Source organism: Hyaena hyaena, unplaced genomic scaffold (assembly GCF_003009895.1).
Source record: "Hyaena hyaena isolate Hyena2069 unplaced genomic scaffold, ASM300989v1 scaffold_597, whole genome shotgun sequence".
In the NCBI taxonomy this organism is placed as follows: domain Eukaryota; kingdom Metazoa; phylum Chordata; class Mammalia; order Carnivora; family Hyaenidae; genus Hyaena; species Hyaena hyaena.
Window position 1 is genome coordinate 942,971 of NW_024081231.1, and position 20,746 is coordinate 963,716.

Consider the following 20,746-nt stretch of genomic DNA (forward strand, 5'->3'; position numbering starts at 1 on the left):
GGGGCTCAAACTCACAACAGAGTGAGATCAGGACCTGAGCCAAAACCAAGAGTTGGACACATGACTGACTGAGCCACCCAGGTGTACCAAAACTGTTTTTAATAGCTGTCTTCTAATTGGGAATAATGCAAACAAACAAAACCCAAAAACCTTTTATTTGTAAAGAGCCTACAGTGATTATGTTTCAGAATGACTGAAAACATCAAGTAAAATACTAAAACATATATGCTAATGTATTTTATTGATTTATGTTTCTGACCTATGATCTGTTTAAACACATGATTTTTAGAATCGAGGAGATGTAAAAAAACACTTAAGAGATGGGCTACTGATTTTGCCCCACTCTCTTTAAACACAATTTTAATTCAGAATTCCCTTGCAAACACTCAAAATTCTTAGAAAGTCAGATGAGCCTACTCCAAGTGATTCTACAAAATTTGGTTTTAAAATGACCCAAGTTATTTCCTAGGAAACAGTCTCAACAGTACCAACTACCAACTGCAATAAACATCCTACAGCGAGACGTTTATTTTTAAGGGTAGAGGTGAAAAAAAGAATTGGGGTCTTAGACCTGAAATGGAAGTTTTTGAATGATAAAAATTCTTGTGATTCCATGAAAGACCAGAATTTTGTGATTTTCATGCAGAAAGAATTAATTCCAGCAACTTTAACTGGAAGTACAAATAGAATGCTTGATTTTTTGTGTGAATTTAGAAACTGTAATTTCCACTATCATGCAAAAATTTGTAATTCTGTCAAGTTATAAATTTATAAGGCTAGTGTATTTTAAAAGGAGTCATTTGTCTAGTAGGTGAGCCCCGTTTCCCAGCTGGCTTACCAATCACAAATGAGCTGTGAGGTTCACTACTCATCACTCACCAAACAGAAGAGATATTTTAAAATAACTGCTTTTCCGTTAAAAAAAAAAAAAAAAAAAACTACTATCTGGAAAAAAAAATCTCACTGCTGGCACTAAGCTAAGAGATTCTTTTAAAAATGACTCTTGCCTTTGAATAAAGAGATTTGGCTGAATTTAAGAATGAAATGTTAGAACTGAGACATCACTAACAGTCTATATATTATAAACAGAACAAAGAAAAGCCATGAATAACTATTCTAATAAGACTTTATTTTAATGTTTTATTTTAAAAAACTTTAAGTACATAGGGAAAGATTCTCTAAAGATCTGAAAAGGTGTTTTTTATGGTACTATACTTGATGGGAAACACTGTATGCCCTAAGTGAAATGTGAAAATTGAGAATTTCTGTTCAGTGAATATCCCTTAGAAATATCAAAAGACTAATGCAGAATAAACTCAACTGGTTAAAATGCACTTTAAAGTAGTAATCTACACATTGTAATAAATCTTAAAAGGCTATGCTATAGTTAAATCAGAGCAAAAATTTTTTAAAGTTTGATCTTAAAAACAGTTATCTTGAACCAGCCAAACAGTTCATTTTCATTTTTAAAGCTTATAATTCTTAGCATTCTTGACCTCTTGCAATTAATGGGTCTTCTGAAACAGAGCTATAATTGGCACAGTATGTCTAGTAGGTCTCAAAACCTATTTTTCAAAAATAGCATGAAATGAAACAGCTCTCACAAAGCACCATTCTTTTGGTATTTTCAACATCAAACTGTATAATTTTATGAACCTCAATGTCTAAGTATCAAGCTAAACTTTAGATTAGCTACTCAATTTAGGAAACGAAATTTAAACAGCCATTTTGCTCAAATCTTGACTAAACTTCAGGTTGTTAATACAAACATATCCAGGCATAATCACAATTTTGAGTTACAGTAAGTAGAGCCAAGTAAAGTGCTATGTTTTGAGTCATACCATATTTGATGCATTCATATGTTGTATCAGCTTAGAGTCAGGAACTATAACCTGTGGTGCCGCAGCTAGTAAAAAGAAAAAAAAAACACACACAAACATGCAAATAAGGAACCATGAGGCTATTTCATAATCCTAAGAATGCTATACAATGCTGAAAATTTTTTTCACATTTTCTGCATTCAAATGCATTCACCCATTTGATATCTCAGAATGTTATAAATATCTGTTAAGTAACAGCTGTGACATACCCATCTTATACTAGAAAAAAACATCAATTAAAAAAAGATTTAAGTAACAATACATAAGGATACAAGGGAATTTGGGAACATGAAGCGGTGAGATACCTAATATCTGTATCTATAGCTATAGCTATAGCTATAGCTATAGCTCTGTTCATTCTTAAACTGGAAATTATCAAACAATTTAATCCTGTCTTGCTAACTCAGTATGAACTGGTTTATTAATATAATGATACTACTGTTGGAATGAATTATTAATCCATTAAGAATAAGCTCAAAAAAAACTGTAAGTAGTTTTTTAAAAATCTACACAGCCTTCTTATCTCTAACAGCTGCCAGAATCTTAAGTTACTTCCAACAATGTTTTTAAAACTATAAATCAGAAATACTACATAAGTATAAAAGGAATTAAGTGTTTGATTCCGCAAATTTCAGAGAATAAACAGATAATCCCATTATCCTAATATTCTCTGAGTGAAGAAAATCAAAATTTAATTTATGATGACCTAAAATCCTAGTGCCAGGCCTGAAGGCAATAGGAGGAACAGTCATCAAAACAGATGAAAAGGATAAAATTATTTGATGCAGATATAGAATAAAATATTAAAAGTGTTATTCGGCATAACAATAAAATAACCCCAAAATATTTCTTCTGGACATCACTTACTATGTACCACTATCAATTTTAAGTCTTAAGTATATTCTCAGATACTCTCAAATGAGGCAAATGGGTAACTAAACTGTTACCCTGAAATAAAACTTTTCATTTACCTTCATTCTCCTCTCCAATAACAAGATTTACAAAACTCAAATGCTTGGGAAGTTTCATAACTAAATACATGTTTGTCACGGCAGAAAATACTTTTTACATGCAACAAGCCAAGCTTCTTAGCCTTTTCAAGGTCCAAATTTTCCTTAGCATTTAAATGTTGGAAGAGCTACTTCACAAAGCCTTTTGTAAAGCTTCAGTGAAACAAAATCTATAAAATTACTTGCATAGTACAAAGCACTATGGGCACAGTCTATAAATACTTGGTTTTTCTTGCCTTTAAACCAAGTAATATAAATTATGTTATATAAACTCTTTACTTGAAATCTAATCAGTCAGTTTAGATTTACATAAATTACTAGGGAATTGAAATTTCAGACTGCCATCATTACAAAAATCCTCCAACATTCAGATATATTTATAAAAACTAAACTCAAATAGGTCTTTGCAGGAGTAAATCAATTTTATTAAGAAAGTAGATAATGAAAAACAGTAGATAATGATTTTTCTGTATAAAATAATGAAACCCTTAAATAAACCTTAATAGATCTGACTTACTGTAGGAAAACCACCAATATGTAGACTTCTCAAAAGTATTAATACACTTATCGGAATATCATCTTTGGCTCTCAATTAGTTAACTACTTGTTTACCATTACTATAAAAATAGAATCCACATTTTATATAAAATTTGTCTGTAAATATATATACTCCAATCCCTCAGCCAATAGAAAGGAAAAGCCTAGAGGATTTCTCTTCTTTGAAAATGACAAATTTCAATTCCAGGTTGTAAGTAGAAAAAGATACCCAGTGTCACCTTGCTGTGATGCAGGAATGAGGACCTGCTGGGTCTGCGCTTGCTGAGGTACTGTCTGCTGTGGTTGAGTCTGCTGATGGTGGTGGTGGTGGTGATGCTGCTGTTGCTGAGGTTGATGTTGCTGTTGAACTTGCAGTAAAAGCTGCTGTTCTTCTGAATGAAACCCATCGACTGCCCTAGACTGCATTAGTTTATTCTCCCACAACTAAGGAAAAGAAAAGAATATTCTAAATGAACGTCAGGTAAGATAAATTCAAACACGTGGACAAAACATATTTTATTGGTCTATTTATAAAATTTTTCCATTTTCAAAATTGACACAACCAGAAAATAAACCAACCCCTAATTCTTAGCCAAGTGAACGCAAGAAGAAAAATTAATTTTTAAAGTATCAAATTTCAGGGGCACCTGGGTGGCTCAGTCCGTTGAGCATCCTACTCTTGATTTTGGCTCAAGTCATGAGCTCATGTTTTGGTCTACATGGTCAGCACAGAGCCTGCTTGAGATTCATTCTCTCTCTCTCTCTCTTTCTCTCTCTCCTGCCTGTGCACTCTCTCAAACATTTAAAAAGTATCAAATTTCATTTTTTGCTATCTTAAGTACTGAAGAATTTTCTTTTTATATCTTCAAACTTTCTATATTAATTCCAGGCAGAGTTTCACAGAAGCAGTTTATTAATAACCAAAGATTATCCTTTTGTAATATCAACTATTTACTATTTTTATGGAAATCTCTTTAATGAAATATCTGACTTTTAAATTATATATGCAAAACATAAATTCATCTTCTCCTGATTTGAACAATGAGAAACATCATACAGGCAATCCTCAAGTTAGAAAAGTCTAACTTTCCATCTGTCCAATTCTACACAAGGATAAAGCAGCAGCAATGCCTACAGCTTTCAGAGGCACTCTCAACCTTCCACATCTTTTGAAATTCCCATCTTCCATCATGACAAGAAATGACAACCATTTTTTGCTTTTCTCCATCCATATTCTCATCACACCATAGGACAGCTTTTATGATGGGGGGGGGAATCAAGACGTGGGCAATAGGAAGACAGAAAATAAAGTATTTATGACTATTTCATCCTTCTATTTAACACATTTCCTCTCTACCAGATTTAGTGTTCAATCTAGAGAGCCTCAACTCTTATGAGAAACTGCCCAAGAAAGGAACAAACTGTTCTTTAAATATACAAATGAAATTTAGTTCAGTCATTTTGTATACAAGCACCTACACATACTTTGTTTTCTCCCCTAGGATATGCTCTTGGAACATTGCCTAAATCACCTGAAGGTTCTATCAGATCCTTCAAGAATCTACCTTTACCAATACAAAGATTTTTATAATCTCCTGACACTTCCAACTGTCCTAGAAATTCTATACTTGTAGCTACATGCTAATAACAATTCTAGCACAGCTCTAATGGCTTGATGAAAAAGTAAATTAAAGGTTAATTTCCCAAAGCAAACATTCCCCTAACAGGCTCAGTATTTAGACCTGCCTGAAGACTATTCTTACGGAGACAGTAATAATATCTATCTTGTAATTGGCTGTGAGGTCTCAATACATATTCACATAAAACATTTATCAGAGTCTAACATAAAGTCAGTCACCAATAAATGTTAGTTTTCATTATGGTGGTTGTGGTATTGTGTAACAAAACATTACACCAGAAGTCAGGAACCCACTTAGTCCTAGTCTGACCACTATTCAGCTTTGTGGACGGATTATTTTTCTTTCTTGGGCATTTTCCTCATCTAAAAAGAGAACAAGTTCAGTTATGTCTAAACTCACTTTCAAAAGCTAAGAAATGGAAGTCTGAAAAATCTCATATTGAAAACAGCTAGAGTTTTTTCCAGGGTAACAAAGAATGATTTTCTGGGACCCCATGGTGCATCTGGTTCATCTCCATAGGGAGGCATCTAGCACAGCATGCAAGGCAAAATGGACCCCTACACATTGAATAAAACACATTCCAACTAACATATTACATAGTAAGGCTCCCAAACAGTCTGCACTCACCCAAACCTTCTACACTTCTTTTGTCTGTTCTAAAACTGAAGCACCTTGGTGGCTCAGTTAAGCGTCTGACTTCGTCTCAGGTCATGATCTCACGGTTCATGAGTTCAAGCCCCGTGTCAGGATGTGTGCTGACAGCTCAGAGCCTGGAGAGTGCTTCAGATTCTGTGTCTCCCTTTCTCTGTGCCCCTGCCCCACCCTCTAAAATAAACATAAAAAAAAAAGGGTCTAAATTAAAAAAAAACCTGGCCTCTGGTGAGCCAAAAAGCACAGTTAAAAAAAAAAGTATTATTAATTAATGCTATAAGAAACAGTTGTTTAATCCATGATTTTTTAAATTGAAAGCTTTAGTAGACCTCCAATTGGTCTACCCAGTGTAATCTGACCCATCACATTACTTCACCGAAGTCTCCATGGTAATGGCAAATACTAATAATTTTGTATCATGTGCTAAGCGCTGGGTACTACTCACCTCGCCTCTGAAGTCAAAGGCCTATGGCTCAGAATCCACCTAACACCTCATCATTACTGTCACTATCCTTTCCAGAGGATTGTTCCAATTTATCCTTACTGTTATGGCCCTGGTTCAAGTCCTCTCCTCCTACCAGTACTACTGAGAACTATAATGACTAAGCCCTTCAAGCTCCCCACATCAAGTCATAAATTCTACAATTACTGAGATCTCCTATATACTAAACACTATTAGAGGCACTGAGAACGGACAGTGAACAAACCTGACAAAAATCCTTCTCCTCAGAGCCTACATTCTAGTGAAAACTTGTTTTTCCAATCTATATATATATAATACTCTATTATAATCATCAGTGGTCCTCCAAATGTGGTCCTAGGACAAACAGTATCAGCATCACCTGAGAAACTGTTAGATATACTAATTCTCAGGCTCCGCCTCAGACCTACTGAATCAGCAACTCTTGGCATAGAGCCAAAAATCTATTTTAATAGCCTCTCCAGGTCACTTTAATGTCTAAACCAATGCTTTTCAAAATGAATACTGTAGCCTTTTAGTGGGTTGTTAAATGTCAATTTAATTTTTTTTTAAATATAATTGAATTAAAAAGCAAATGTCAGACTGTCCCTCTATCATCTGGAGCAGAAGTCCAAAAATCTGCGTTTTAACTAGCACCCCAGAGAATCTTTCTCATTTTAAGAAAAAAAATCAAGCTCCTTAATACAAAATATGTCACCTCTAATTGCTACTACAACTTTATTTTCCTAACAGTGTCCAACAACTTGCAGTTCCCTGAATACAGAGTACATATCTCATGTCTAAATCTTAGTAAACTACTACCTCGACTGGCAGTCTTTCTTCACAAATTCCCCAAACAATGCAAATGTCAAAGTCACATAGCCCCAATGAAATCACTGCCTGCCTCCCTGGAAATTGCCTGCTAGTCAGTAAGACAAGCAAGCATGACCCCATGTTTCCAACTGCTGGAGGTTGCAGGGAAAGACAGAAGAAACGGGTGTTGGGAGTAGTCCATGGAGAATCCACATTTACTAAGCACCAAATACTGTTCTAAGCAATGTAAAAATTATAAACACAGTACCATAAATACTAGGCATTAAACTTTAATATCACATAATACAAAGTTCAAATTGGCTGAATATTTCCTTTTATATGATTTTAATTGTATTTATCAAAAATATTTTTTGATATTCTATTTTTTTAAAAAATTATCAGCTATTTAAACTAAACAATGCAGGGGTCCCTGGGTGGCTCAGTCAGTTAAGCATCCGACTTCGGCTCAGGTCATGATCTCAGGGTTTGTGAGCTTGAGCCCCAAGTTGGGCTCTGTGCTGACAGCTCAGAGCCTAGAGCCTGATTTGCATTCTGTGTCTGCCTCTCCCCCACTCACAAGGTCTCTCTCAAAAATAAACAAACATTAAAAATTTTTTAAATAAACAATGCAAAATTATTTTTGGCAATAGTAATCCTATTAATACTACTAACAATCAAGAATTTTGAATAGTTACATATTTGTTTATTTTGCTAAGGAATTAGAAGAACTCGCTTTCTTCCTTCTTATACTATTTTCCCTCCCACATAGTAGTTATTATTTCTGGCAATCCTACTTCAGCCATCTTTTTCAGGTCTCTGAAATTAGACATAGAGAAAATTCTTTTTCTGTTCCTCAAATGACTCAGATACACATCTGTATATGATGTTAACCTGACGAATACTAAAGTCTTACTGTACACTTTGTGAGTTACTTTATAGGTACAGACTCATTTTTACAAAATCCTAGAACACTGACATTGTTACTAGCTCCTTTTTTACAGCAAAAGAACCCAAGAATAAGAAGTAATGTAACTTATCCGAGACCATCAACTAAAAGCAGGCAAAAATGAAGAATCATCAAGGCAGTCTGACTCCACTGTTCCCAATTAGGCCTGGACTATGAGAATGAGAAGGCACCCTAGGCACCCTGCTTGCCTTACCCTAATCCCAGCTCTAGTCCAAGTTTCTAATCTCTACACTATATGGCTGTTATCAGAGCAGGCCTAGTCACAACCCTGGTACCTTTCTTTTTCCTGGTAAGTATGGTATGTCATCTGGAGACAGAGGCCTAGGTTCAAGTCTCTAGCCTGTGATAAATGACCCTGTCAAAGCATACATATTCCCTCCGAGTCTATTTTTTGATCTAAAAATGTATGATCAATCTACTGCTTCCTGGCAGTCTGCTAGGCTAGAAATTCTAAAGGATTCTACTTTCACAAAATGTCTAGCTCCTGAATAAAACACAAGACAAATGCATTTATGGGCTCCCTTGAAATGGGGTTGGGGAACAGAGTTTTCCACAAATACAAATGAAGTGGAATAATGGATTATTGTTCAAGTTATAACCCAAGTATTTATATAGAACTAGAATATATTTAGAATACTGGTTCTCGATCAGGGGTGGTATTGTCCCCCAGGGACATCTGGCAATGCATGGAGGCATTTTTGGTTGTCAGAAATGAAGGGTGCTCTTGGCATCTAGTGGGTAGAGGCCAAGTATGCCACCAACATTCTGCAATGAACAGAACAGCCCTCTACAAGGCTTGCTGCTTACAAGGCTTCTTGCTACAAGAAGTAACAAGTCACAGAAGCACCAAGGTTGAGAAACCTGATCTAGAGACAAATAAACTACTGAGTCTCAGATTTGCCTCCAAATGAGAAAAATTTTCTCACTGTTTTATTGAGAGAAGAGACCGTATTTTATTTATTTTATGTTTTTATTTTATTTATATCCAAGTTAATTAACAAAGAGTATGTATAATGATGATTTCAGGAGTTGAATTTAGTGATTCATCACTTACATGTAACACCCAGCGCTCATCCCAACGAGTGCCCTCCTTACTGCCCGTCACAGCCCATCACCCCATCCAACACCCCTCCAGCAACCCTCAGTTTGTTCTCTATATTTAAGAATCTCTTATGGTTTGCTTCCCTCTCTTTTTATCTTATGTTCATCAGTTTTGTTTCTTATATTCCATATATGAGTGAAATCATGTTATTTTCCTCTGACTTACTTCGCTTAGCATAATATACTCTAGATCCATCCACATTGTTGCAAACGACAAGCTTTCATTTTTTGATCACTGAGTAATATTCCATTGTGTGTGGAATATTATATATATGTTTGTGTATGTATATATATGCACACAAACCACATCTTTATCCAGTCATCAGTCAAGGGACATTTGGGACTCCTTCCATAATTTGGCTATTGTTGATAGTGCTGCTCTAAACATTGGGGTGCAAGCGCCCCTTCATCAGCATTTTTGTATCCTTTGGATAAACACCTAGTAGTGAATTGCTGAGTTGCAGAGTAGTTCTATTTTTAATTTTTTGAAGAACCTCTGTACTGTTTTTCCAGTGACTGCACCAGGCTGCATTCCCACCAGCAGTACAAAAGTGTTCCTCTTTCTCCACATCCTCACCAACATGTTGTCTCCTGAGTTTTTAATTTTAGGAGAGGCCATATTTTAGATCTCCTATAGTATTTGCTGTTTAGATATAGGTAAGTCTGACAGTGTAGAAAGGATGATTTTATCACTCACATTAAAGAGGATTTCTAGACTGTCATTCCTATCCATTATCACCAACCAATCCAAATCACAACTTACATTCAAATATAGATTAAAAAATGTGGCGCCTGGGTGGCTCAGCCTCACGGTTCATAGGTTCTAGCCCCGTGTCGGGCTCTGTGCTGACAGCTTAGAGCCCGGAACCTGCTTCAGATTTTCTCTCTCTCTCTCTCTCTCTCTCTCTGTATGCCCCTCCCCCACTGGTGCTCTGTCTCTCTCAAAAATAAACAGTAAAAAAATATATTTAAGGGGTGCCTGGGTGGCTCAGTTGATTAAATGTCCAACTTCAGCTCAGGTCATGATCTAAGAGCTCATGAGTTTGAGCCCCACACTGGGCTCTGTGCTCAGGTCATGATCTCACAGCTCATGAGTTTGAGCCCCACACTGGGCTCTGTGCTGACAGAGCCTGGAGCCTCCTTCGGATTCTGTCTCTTTCTCTCTCTATCCCTCCCCAGCTTGAACTCAGTCTTTCTCTCTCTCTCAAATATAAACAAACATTAAAAAAATTTTTTTAATATATATATTTAAAATATATACAGATATATTAAAAAAAACCAAGACTATTTTTTTTTAATTTCCCATAGTTTATTCATTAAATTAGGCCCATAGTGTTTCAAGAGATAACCTCAAAAATTGTGTTGAATTTTTTTTTTTTTTTAAGTTTATTTTGAGAGGGAAGGGGAGAGAAAGGGAGAGAGAGTGTGCACGTGCACAAGGAAAGGGGCAGAGAGAGGGAGGGAGGGAGAGAATCCCAAACAATCCCACTGACAGTTCAGAGCCCAATGTAGGGCTTGAACTCACAAACCAAACCGTGAGATCATGACCAGAGCTAAAGCCAAGAGTCAGATACTTAGCTGACTGAGCCATACTGGTGCCCTGAGTTAAATTTGTTTTTTTAATCACTTCCCTTCTAGCATTATCTAGTTAAACTTTAAATTATATGCACAGTCATTACTCATCTTAATTCATAATCTAACTCACCACTATATCTTCCATAGCAATAGAGAAGATTTTGATAAAAGTTTGTGAAATAGCCAAAAAAAGGGGGGGGGGAGAGAAAGGGGCTAGAGCTAATGACAAAGTTCTTTGTAAAACATAAAACACAGAATCAATGTTAGTCTTTATTAGCAAGAATATCTAAACCTGTAGTCTAATACAATATCCCCTAGCCACACACACGGTGATTTAAAGTGGAATTATAGGGGCACCAGGGTGGCTCAGCTGGTTAAGCGTCGACCTCAGCTCAGGTCATGATCTCACGGTTCATGGTTTCAAGCCCTGTGTTGGGCCCTGTGCTGACAGCTAGCTCAGAGCCTGAAGCTTGTTTTCAGATTCTGTGTCTTCCTCTCTCTGACCCTACCCTGCTCATGCTGTCTCTCTCCCCCGCTCTCTCTCAGAAATAAATAAAACATTAAAAAAAATTAAATTGGAATTATAATTAAAAATTCAGTTCTTCAGTTCCACTAACTACATTTCCAGTGCTTAACAGCCATATGCTGCTAGTGGCTACTATACTGGAGAGCACAGATATGGAACGTTTTCATCACCACAGATAGGGCACGTTCTGGAAATTCTAATGAGATTCTGAAGAAAGTTAGTACAGAGAATTAAAATAACATAATCTCAATTTAGTCTAACAGTTTATTTTTAAATCCAGTGACAATCCAGAATAGAGGAGTATGCTCCATTTGGAAAATACAGTAAAAATATTACAGTACTTTGTTCAGTTAGATTCTGGAGCCATGTTTGTCATTAACCAATTTAATTAAATATGTACTGACTACCAACCACATATGGAAGGCACTGTTTTAGACGCTAGGGATTCAAAGATGAATAATTCACAATTTTTGTTATTAAAAACTAGCCACTAAACAAAAATCCATAATATATATATTACTCAACATATTATACACTCCATTATATAGATTATACTAATATACATTTAAATAGTCAAATATAGTAAAAATACAGGTAGAGCTATTTAATCTCAAAGACAACTCATTCTCTTTGGAGAGAATATCCTGATTCTATCAGGCCCGCTCAGAAAAATCAATTCCCCACACTTTTGTGAAAAGCAAGAGTAGAAAACAAACAGCCTGGATTAACAACCTGCTAGTATGACTTAAAGTCTTTGAGGCTGATTTCCTACATTTAAAAATGTTGCATCTAGGGGCGCCTGGGTGGCTCAGTCAGTTAAGCGTCCGACTTCAGCTCAGGTCATGATCTCACAGTTTGTGGGTTCGAGCCCCGCGTCAGGCTCTGTGCTGACAGCTCAGAGCCTAGAGCCTGTTTCAGATTCTGTACCTCCCTCTCTCTCTGACCCTCCACTGCTCACGCTGTCTCTCTCTCTCAGAAATAAACATTAAAATTTTTTTTTTTAAAAGTTGCATCTTCTACATAAGATCAAAGTACTTTAAGGACAATCATTATACCAGTTGTAATGTAAACTGCAATGTGTCTGCTCCACATAACACAAAGGAATCAAATAATCTTTTTCTTTTCTTATTCACACCCTGAGATAGTTTAAGCTATTTCAGCAGTTTATATTGCTGTTCTTCCAACTCATGCCTCAAGAGGTGGCATTCTTTCACTTGTATTTCTGGACACCTACTTACTGTTTACTTTTAGTAACCATTACATTTCTCTCACGGTAAATAAAGATTTCCTCATCTCACTTAAATAAAATAATACTTAAAAACATGAAATTCTCTGAACAAGCACTTACTGAATTTCTACAACAAACACATTTTAGAATACATGCATATTAAGATCATAAAAAAAGGGGAAAAAAAAAACCCCTACAGGTATGTCAAATAATTAAACCATACCCATCCATTAATAAAAGATAATAGCAAATGCCATTGCCAGGCACTATGCTTAAGCACTTTATATGCTTACTGTATTTAGTCCTCAAAACAAACCAATAAGGGGGTGCTTGGGTAGCTCAGTTGCATAAGCTTCAGACTCAGTTACCGCTCAGGTTATATCTCACAGCTGTGAGATCAAGCTCCATACCAGGCTCTGCACTGACTGCACAGAACTTGCTTGGGATTCTCTCTCCCTCTCTCCCTCAAAATAAACTTTAAGAAAAATCAAAAAAGGTAAGCCCTACTAATTCCCATATCACATACAAAAGAATTAAATATAAGCAGTGTGCCTAAAGACAGAGGGAGGATGGACTGTAGAGCTAGGATTCAGAACTAGCACCCTTCGCCTAACTTTACTGCCTTCTGCAGCAAAACTGAATGTTCATCCCATGGAAAAATTAGGGATCAGTCTCTGACTGAAGAGAATGGGGGGGGGGGGGGGGGGTGCGGAGAATAGGACTATTGAAAACAACAGCAAAAGGGGAGGCAAACTCACAGTTTTTAGTTCCATCAGAACTTGCTCATCAACTCCATCATCCAAAAAGATGTCTCTCACATCATTAATAACATCTTCAATCACAGATCTGTACAATTTAGGCTTTAAAGGAAAAACAAAAGACTTGAAAAAGATCATTTTTTACATATTAAATGTATTAACACATTTTCACAAATTCAAAACAAATACAATAACCATTTTCCAACTATCTAAAACTTCTTTTAGAAGACACACTTTAAAGATCTTGCCATCTTAACAAACCTCATTTGCTTCAGTTAAAATGAATTATTTTAAAGCTGCGTATTTTTAAAAAAAGGCTTAAAGACTACTTAATGCAATTTGTATAGGGAAGATCCTTACACATACAAGGTCCACACAATTTCCAGTTATTATTTCCTATGTTGTTATATTCAGAGCACCTAATGTGATCCAATAATAGCTTTATGAGTTGCTATGTCTGGTTCCTATTATTCTTTCCTTTGTTTGACTCCTGTTATATCTCATAGCCTCCTCATTAGGCCTTAAACTAGAGAACCTTCATCCTGCAGTCATTTGCGACATCTGCAATCTAAAAAACACTCAAATTTAAATATCACCTAATTTCTATTTTTTGTTAACCAGTCTGTGCCTTTAAGCTACACCTACACTGTTCAGGTCTCAGAAGTCCCAGAGAAGAAACAAGGCACCCAAGATTTCTTTCCTTCAACTACTGCCCAGATGATACTATGAAACAGAATCACGGACAGCCTCGATGTTCATTTTTAAAATTATTATTACTCTTATTGTTGCTATTTCTTGAGAGGGGGTGGAGGAATAGATGACTTCTATAAAGTTCCCAGAAGAATAAAATGAAAACAGATGTGAAAGCACTTTCACAAGTGTATTTTTTAAAAATTAAAAGGTGATGGACAGTAATTTGCCAAACCCACATCCTATTTTTAACATTTTAGGCAATAAGTTTGCACATGTGACAAAACTAGAGGTGCCTCATTATAAATCCTACCCATTATCACACACAGTTGAGATTATCAGACTTTTTCTTTTAATGTTTGCCATTTGTGATTTATATCCTGCTTGAGGTAAAAATTACTGGTTACTGAATAAAACCAAGGGTTTGCTTTCATAACCAAAGCGCAAACAAATAAATGTTTCATTAGCATCTGAATCAACAACACATGGTAACAGGAGAACCCTCTTAGAAAATGTGCACTGCCCAAAATATAAATAATGAGCTCCTCTGTACAATTTACCTCAACTATTAAAAATTATTTGTTCCTTTTCACTACAACCAGAAAAACAATTCACATATCTAGGTTCTCACCTTTGCTATTCCACTCACTATCCTCCTTTATTCTGCCAAATCTGCCTCTGTGAACTTTAATCACATGCAAAGTGTGAAACTCTACAGGGCTTCCTTATTTTTAACATTCTGATTCTATAAGGAAAGTGTAACTGACTACAGGTATCACCTTATCCACAGTGACTTAACCACTGAATTACTAAAATAACATTTAAAAAGCCATTTCAATTTAAGTCATCAATGATCCTTAAAGCATTATAAAGAGGTGGTGGAACTTTAGATTGGTACTCCGAATCTTAAATTGATGATAAAAAATTATTTTTTCAGCACACTGAGTGTTTTGGCATTTTTTGAAGTCAATCACTCCTAAAAATCTTCAAGCTTGGAGATCCAGGCATTTACAACTATAAAATTTGTTTTCTTCACGTACTCTCCGTTTAATGAAACAATTTTGTATTACGATTTTGTTTAACCCACAACCTGGCCATTTAAAGGATTTTTAAAAGCACTACAGCTGAAAGGAAATGGGTATTCTTCATAAAGTATAAACACAGAGAATAATTTAGCATTATTGTTCACAAGTTGAGAAGCCCTCAAGATACGCATGTTTTTAAAAGCGCGGGGGTACAAACGCACTATTTGAAGCAAATTCCAAGTTGTCATTTAAAATGCTAAACATTACTTGAGGCAAAATTTTTGCCTTTTACAAAATACCGAAGTAAATTAGGTTTGTCCTGGTTTTGGAAACACAGATATTCCAAACTTAAAAGCTGGTATGTGAAAGAGCCAAGATAGTGGCAATACCTAATGATTAATTAATTAGAAGTTTCCTTTCAAAAGTGCTAGTCCCCTGGGGTAATATTGGGAAATAAATCGGATTAACTTCTGTATCAGATATTTATATGCAATGAAAGAGAAAACACTACTTAGAATCTTAATTTTTTTCAATACGGTTTGCACTAAACCTCTTCACTCTTACTATTTACAATTCCCTTATACATAAATGTACCGTGGACATAAGGTCCTATGTTGATGCTTTTAGGCACTTAACTATTCGAAAGGCTTTGTGTCTCCAACACTTAATAGAAAAACATGACCTATTAGAAGCTTTGTTTCTAACATATTTTCTGAATACGTGATGATCAAAACACTACCAAAGACCCCTGCAACCAAGTTAATGTAGGCATTTTTTTTTTAAATTCCCGACAACGCACGCATTTTCCAATACAAAAACGATGAGACACCTAAACTACAGTTCTCTTTAAGAGCAAAAATAAAAATAAAATGAAAAGAAGGGACCAGCAATTCTACTCTCCCCTAACAAAGACAGGAAATCCTGGCTCCTGCATCAAAACAATAAAAAACTTGGGGCTCTGAAAGCGGCCCTGCTGGGTGCGAAATTAACAGGGCAAGGAAAAGACCTAGAAATAAACTGAGCTCTGCACGTTCCTGCCTCTCGCCTCGGGAGCACGCACCTCCCAGCCCCGCTCTCAGCAGCTCTATTTAAAGCCGGATCTAGTGTTTAAATGGAGAGGCGGTGACGTAGGCCTGAAAAGCACCTTCCCATCCTGGCAGAGTCTATATTAGAGAGCGGCAATGGCTCTATATAAACAGGGCAGCCAAAGGGAGGAGGACCACAAGGCTCAGGGACTGAAAAGCAGGGTAAGCGGCCGCAGCCATGATGGATCGACCCGAGTCGCCAACGGTACGGAGTCGGGCGGCCGCGGGCTTGTCTGCGGCATTTGGGACCGGGCAAAAAACGTGTTTTATTGTCAGAATAAAAATAAGAGTGGGGTGGACTAGTGATCATATTGCGTTGGTGACTGAAAAGGTTATTTATGTGTCTGCTTTTTGCAAACCTACGTGATCTCAATTAACCAAAAAGGGTCGAATGGGGAGAAGTAGGCAAATTTCAAGGCGAAAGCGGGGGCACTTTGACCACTGTAGGCTTTTTTTTTCTGTTTGCTTTGGTGCTTTTGCTAGTGGAAGATACGATAGGGGTTTTGCTTCCCCTTCGCCATTTTACCGATTCGGAAGGAACCGAGATAAGTGCTTTTCAACCTTCGTCCTTTTTTTTTTTTCTTTTAAAGAAATATAAAATGGCCCCAGGGATGGCTCCCTAAGCACAACCGCCAGCAACACCCCCAAGTAACCCCCGAAAGTAGCCGTTCACCTTCCACCGCACTGAAGCGGACCACGGAGGGTCTTGGGGACTCGCCCAATTCCCCAGACGCGGTTTTTGTTCTGAGGCTGCTCCGGGAGCCCTTCTCGAGCCAGGGCGGCCGGGCCCGTTTCGGGGGGGGGAAGCGGCGGCTTCCCACCCTCCCTCCCTCCCTCCCGGCGGCCGGGGTCTGGGGCCAGGGCCGCGCGCTCGCCCCGGCCCAACGGCCTTCGCGGCCCGGACCGCCCCGCGGCGGCCCCAGGCCCCGCCGGCGCCCCCGCCCTCCCCGCCGCTGCCGCCGCCGCCGCCGCGAGCCCGAGGCGCCCCCCCGCGCCCGCCGCCCCGGCCCGCTCCGCCCGAGGCGGGAAGCGGCGGCGGCGGCCGCGCGGGCGGCTGAGAAGAGTAGAGGCCGGGAGTCGCCGCCGTCCCCGCCCCCGCCCGGTCCGGCCGTTGCTGCCGCCTGAACGAAGCCCCCGCCGGCCACCAAACCACGTCCTTACCACGGTGTTTGTATTTGCCGAGTTCGCCATTTCCACACACAACACAAACAAGAGGGGGGCAAGCCCGAGAAAACAAGATAAAAACAAAACCAAAAATGAAAAAAAAGAAAGCCAAAACACCCGGAGGGTGGCCCGAGCCACCGCAAGATTGGGGGTAAAAATTTCAAACAAAATCGGATCCTGAAAGAGTAGAGAGGGGAGCGGTGAGAGGAGGAGGAGGGGGGCAGTCCTCCCGGAGCTAAAAAACCTCGAGAATCGCCCTTAAGAAAAAAGCCACGACCCTCGTGGGGTCCGGGGGGCGTTGCCCGCTCCCCACCCCGCGCCAAGGAGGGAAACCACCACCGGTCGCCGCTCCCCGCGCCGCCGCTGCCGCCACCGGCTGCAGCTCCAGCCGTCCGGTCCGCCCGCTTCTCCCCTTTATATAGTGAGCCAACGAGCTGCGCGAGCCGCCGCCGCCGCCGCTGCCGCCGAGAGACAGGGCGGAGGGGGAGGGAGGGGCGGAAAGGGCGGGGGCAGAGGTGGGCGGGGCTGAGCGCGAGACACCGCGAGAGCCGCGTGCGCAGGCGCGCCGGGGCGGAGGCCGCCCAGGGCCGCGTCGTCACGCGCCGCGGAGGGCGCTGGGCGGGCGGAGCCTGAGGACTGGAGTAGTGAAGACGGCCCACAGGCTTCCCAAATCTCGCGTGATCACGTGGTGGCCACACAGGCGGAAGTGTCCGACAGCTTTTTTGGGGTAAGGGTCTTTTAAAGCCTTGCTGGAAAAGACGTGAGTTCTAGTTGCACTTGATTTCAAAGCTACCTGGGATCCCCCCTCTTGTCAGGTGTTCCTGGGTCTCTCTGAGCTGGAAGAGCTAAGAAATACGGAAGGATCGCTGCCGGCTGCCTCGCTAGCAATGGCTGCGGAGGAGGACCAGTCACGTGATCTCGCTTCCGGCCCCGGGCGCTCTCGGACTCCGGTCCGAGTTTTAAATGCGGAGTCATCTCAGGGAGTGAACTAGTCTTGTACTTAGAGCTCCGAGGCTTTCGATTTCCTTGTGGAGGGTGGGCCCATCGCCTGAAAAATTGTGTACGTGTTTCTAAAGAGGAGGAAAGTGGATTTGAGCCCACTGTTAACACAGTCTATGATTAGTAACCCCTGAAACTGGCTGAGTGGTCCCCACCGGTAGAGCTAAGTCTCTGGGTTTTAGTTCCTTCAAGGTTCGGCCACCTAGTAGACCGTGTACTTTAAGTGATTTATTACGGCAGTGGAATTGCCAAAAACACAACAACAACAAAACACAAGCCACCGGATTATGACAGCTCGATAACGCTCCCCCCTCCGTTTTTTTTTTTTTTTTAAAATACTGCTCAAATTCTGCGGTTCCTCGTGGCCTGCGTGGAGTGACTAATCCCTGAAATTCCTGCCCTGACCCACCAAGTCTCGTGGCCTCTCGCTGTGAGCGATCCGGCAGAAAACGTCCATGTCTTCGAGTGTAATGAAATAGGCGTTTGCCGTGCTCTCCTCAGGCAAATCCCGCCTGTATGGCAACATTTCACGCAGAACAGAGAATGCTCTGTTTGGAAGGCAGAACTCATAGTACCTAATTCTCGTGTCCGTAGGAATTTTGAGAGACGTGGAATGTAGTCTGGACAAGTGAAGGAGTTTATCCTCATAAAGCAACACGAAATGTCAAAGTTACATGCCACAGAAAGCAAATTTGGAGAATATCAAAGGCACCGTACCAGAGGAAAATTCGCGACCTGCCAGGACCTGAAAGGAAGAAATTAGAGAAAGCAGAGGCCATTAATACTCAGAAAATGGGAACTTGTCCGTACGTTTGTGATGGGCTGAGAATATCAGTTAATTTTGAGATTTCTTTTAAAATCTCCTGATCGTACATTCTTGCCTTAACACTCAGTTGCATTTCAGTTCCCTGCACGGCTGCCTTTTGAGGGCACTTAAAGGAAAAAGTCATAGAAAAACAGTGTTCTTTGATATATAAAAATAGGGTTCCATCAGTATTTGTAATTCACTTAATATTCAGGTGACCATTAGCCCAAAAGTTATTCTAAACAGTACCGACCCTGGTAAATTTCATGGCTTATTATTTTAAGAGGACTTCTTTTTACCGCCTTACGTATACATGCTACCAAGTAATTTGCACATGGAATCCCTCTCCTTCCACCTCATTTTCTTCTTTAACCATCTGGTATTAACAAAATGATAAAATGTTTTGCCATCAATTAAGATTACGACCACTGCATACAGAACGTAGGTTAGAATCTAGGAGATTTACTCTCCATGGACTTATTCCCAAGGGGATTTGTGACAGCTATATTCTGACTGTGACCTATGAAGTAAGAAAATAGTTTGGGGGGCAGAAAACCCAGCCCTGCACGCCTTATGACCTTCATACTTCCTAGAGGCTCTGAGATGGCCTCTTTTTACACATTTTAAAAGCACTTGGCTAATAATTTACCTAGATCTCTTCCCTCTCCCGCCGGTGTGCCTGGCACCTAAGTAACCACCATGTATTATTCCATTCCAGTTTACTGCTTTCTAATCCTCATTTAGTTATAATACACCTCCAATCACTATATATGTGTGCCAGTTTAGTTTCAGGAAGAGATATTACCTGATCTTGCACCAAAATAGTAGGTGTGAATAATTTGAAAGCTACAGCCGTTTAATTCACAGAACAGGAAATTTGTAAACAGAAAGCTCCTCTCATGTAAGACTAGATTTAGCATTATATTTAAATTGTTTCTATATGAACTTTTTTGGAAGGCAGGGGAGCTGAAATAACTTTTCTGATTTTAGCAGCTTCTTGCACCATATATGAAATATTTATACTGGATTATCAGTTTGCAAACTCATACTTTGTAACAACTATATACTTAAACAGGTAGGTACATAATAGTGCTCTTTCTTTGTGATGAATTTTTTTTTTTTTTTTTTTTGGCCAAAATGTCCTGTACTGGAGGATAAAAAGTTACTTCTTTCTTTTAATGTTTTTTTCTTTTTAATTTTTTAATGTCTTTTATTTTTTATTTTGAGAGACAGAGACAGAGGGCAAGTGGGGGAGGGGCAGGGCAGAGAGAGAGGGAGCCAGAATCTGAAGCAGGCTCCAGGCTCTGAGCTGTCAGCACAGAGCCCGACAAGGGGCTTGAACCCACAAGCTGTGAGATCATGACCTGAGCCCAAGCCTGACGCCCAACCGACTGAACCACCCAGGCGCCCCATCTTTTAATGTTAATATTCTGCCTAAACCACTGGATAACTGCCAAACAAAAAAAGCAAAGGAAAAATTTAGTGCATAAATTTTAATATTAAACAAAATGACACCAAACCTTGTATGTCCAAACATTAAAATGTTTTACTGTTCCAATGACTGTTTTAGCAACCATGCCAAGAAAGAAAAAAATATAAAAAGATTGCTCCTGGAAATTAACTTGAATTAAAATCTTATTATATAACTTACCTTCAGTTTCCATGTTCTTAAATAATAGATCTTACTAAAGCTAATGAAATGACATATTTAGGCATCATGCAGCCCTTATACACTCAATAATTTGGGGCACTTTTGGAGAATACAGAAGTGAAGAGGAAAGATCATGTAACTCAAGCTTACCAATCCTAATGAAAGCCCCTATTGTAAAGTA

The 20,746-nt window shown here is 39.1% G+C and overlaps 1 protein-coding gene, 2 long non-coding RNA genes and 1 other non-coding gene across 6 annotated transcripts in view; 2 read left to right on the forward strand and 2 right to left on the reverse strand.

Annotated features, from left to right (window-relative positions):
* The window catches only part of GTF2A1 (general transcription factor IIA subunit 1), a 40,163-nt gene extending 21,587 nt beyond the window's left edge, over nt 1–18,576 (reverse strand). Inside the window, exons 1-4 of one of the 3 annotated variants that reach the window (XM_039257029.1) lie at nt 18,519–18,576; nt 13,147–13,248; nt 3,667–3,871; nt 1,842–1,906 (exon numbers count right to left, since the gene is read on the reverse strand). In XM_039257029.1, coding sequence (XP_039112960.1) covers nt 1,842–1,906; nt 3,667–3,871; nt 13,147–13,248; nt 18,519–18,566 — 420 coding nt within the window. In that variant the 5' untranslated portion in view covers nt 18,567–18,576. Of the gene's footprint in view, nt 1–1,841; nt 1,907–3,666; nt 3,872–13,146; nt 13,249–16,619; nt 16,702–17,107; nt 17,562–18,518 lie in introns of those variants that run through there. The other 2 variants (XM_039257030.1, XM_039257031.1) reach the window with 2 other exon arrangements.
* Nucleotides 2,491–2,634, reverse strand: LOC120248629. Its single transcript, XR_005532627.1, has one exon. It is a non-coding gene; the product is annotated as a small nucleolar RNA SNORA79 (small nucleolar RNA).
* The window catches only part of LOC120248625, a 37,048-nt gene continuing 32,383 nt past the window's right edge, over nt 16,082–20,746 (forward strand). The window contains exon 1 of the long non-coding RNA XR_005532624.1: nt 16,082–16,151. This is a non-coding gene — a long non-coding RNA (uncharacterized LOC120248625). The remainder of the gene's footprint in view (nt 16,152–20,746) is intronic.
* LOC120248624 lies at nt 17,763–18,451 on the forward strand. Its single transcript, XR_005532623.1, has 2 exons — nt 17,763–17,837; nt 17,926–18,451. It is a non-coding gene; the product is annotated as an uncharacterized LOC120248624 (long non-coding RNA).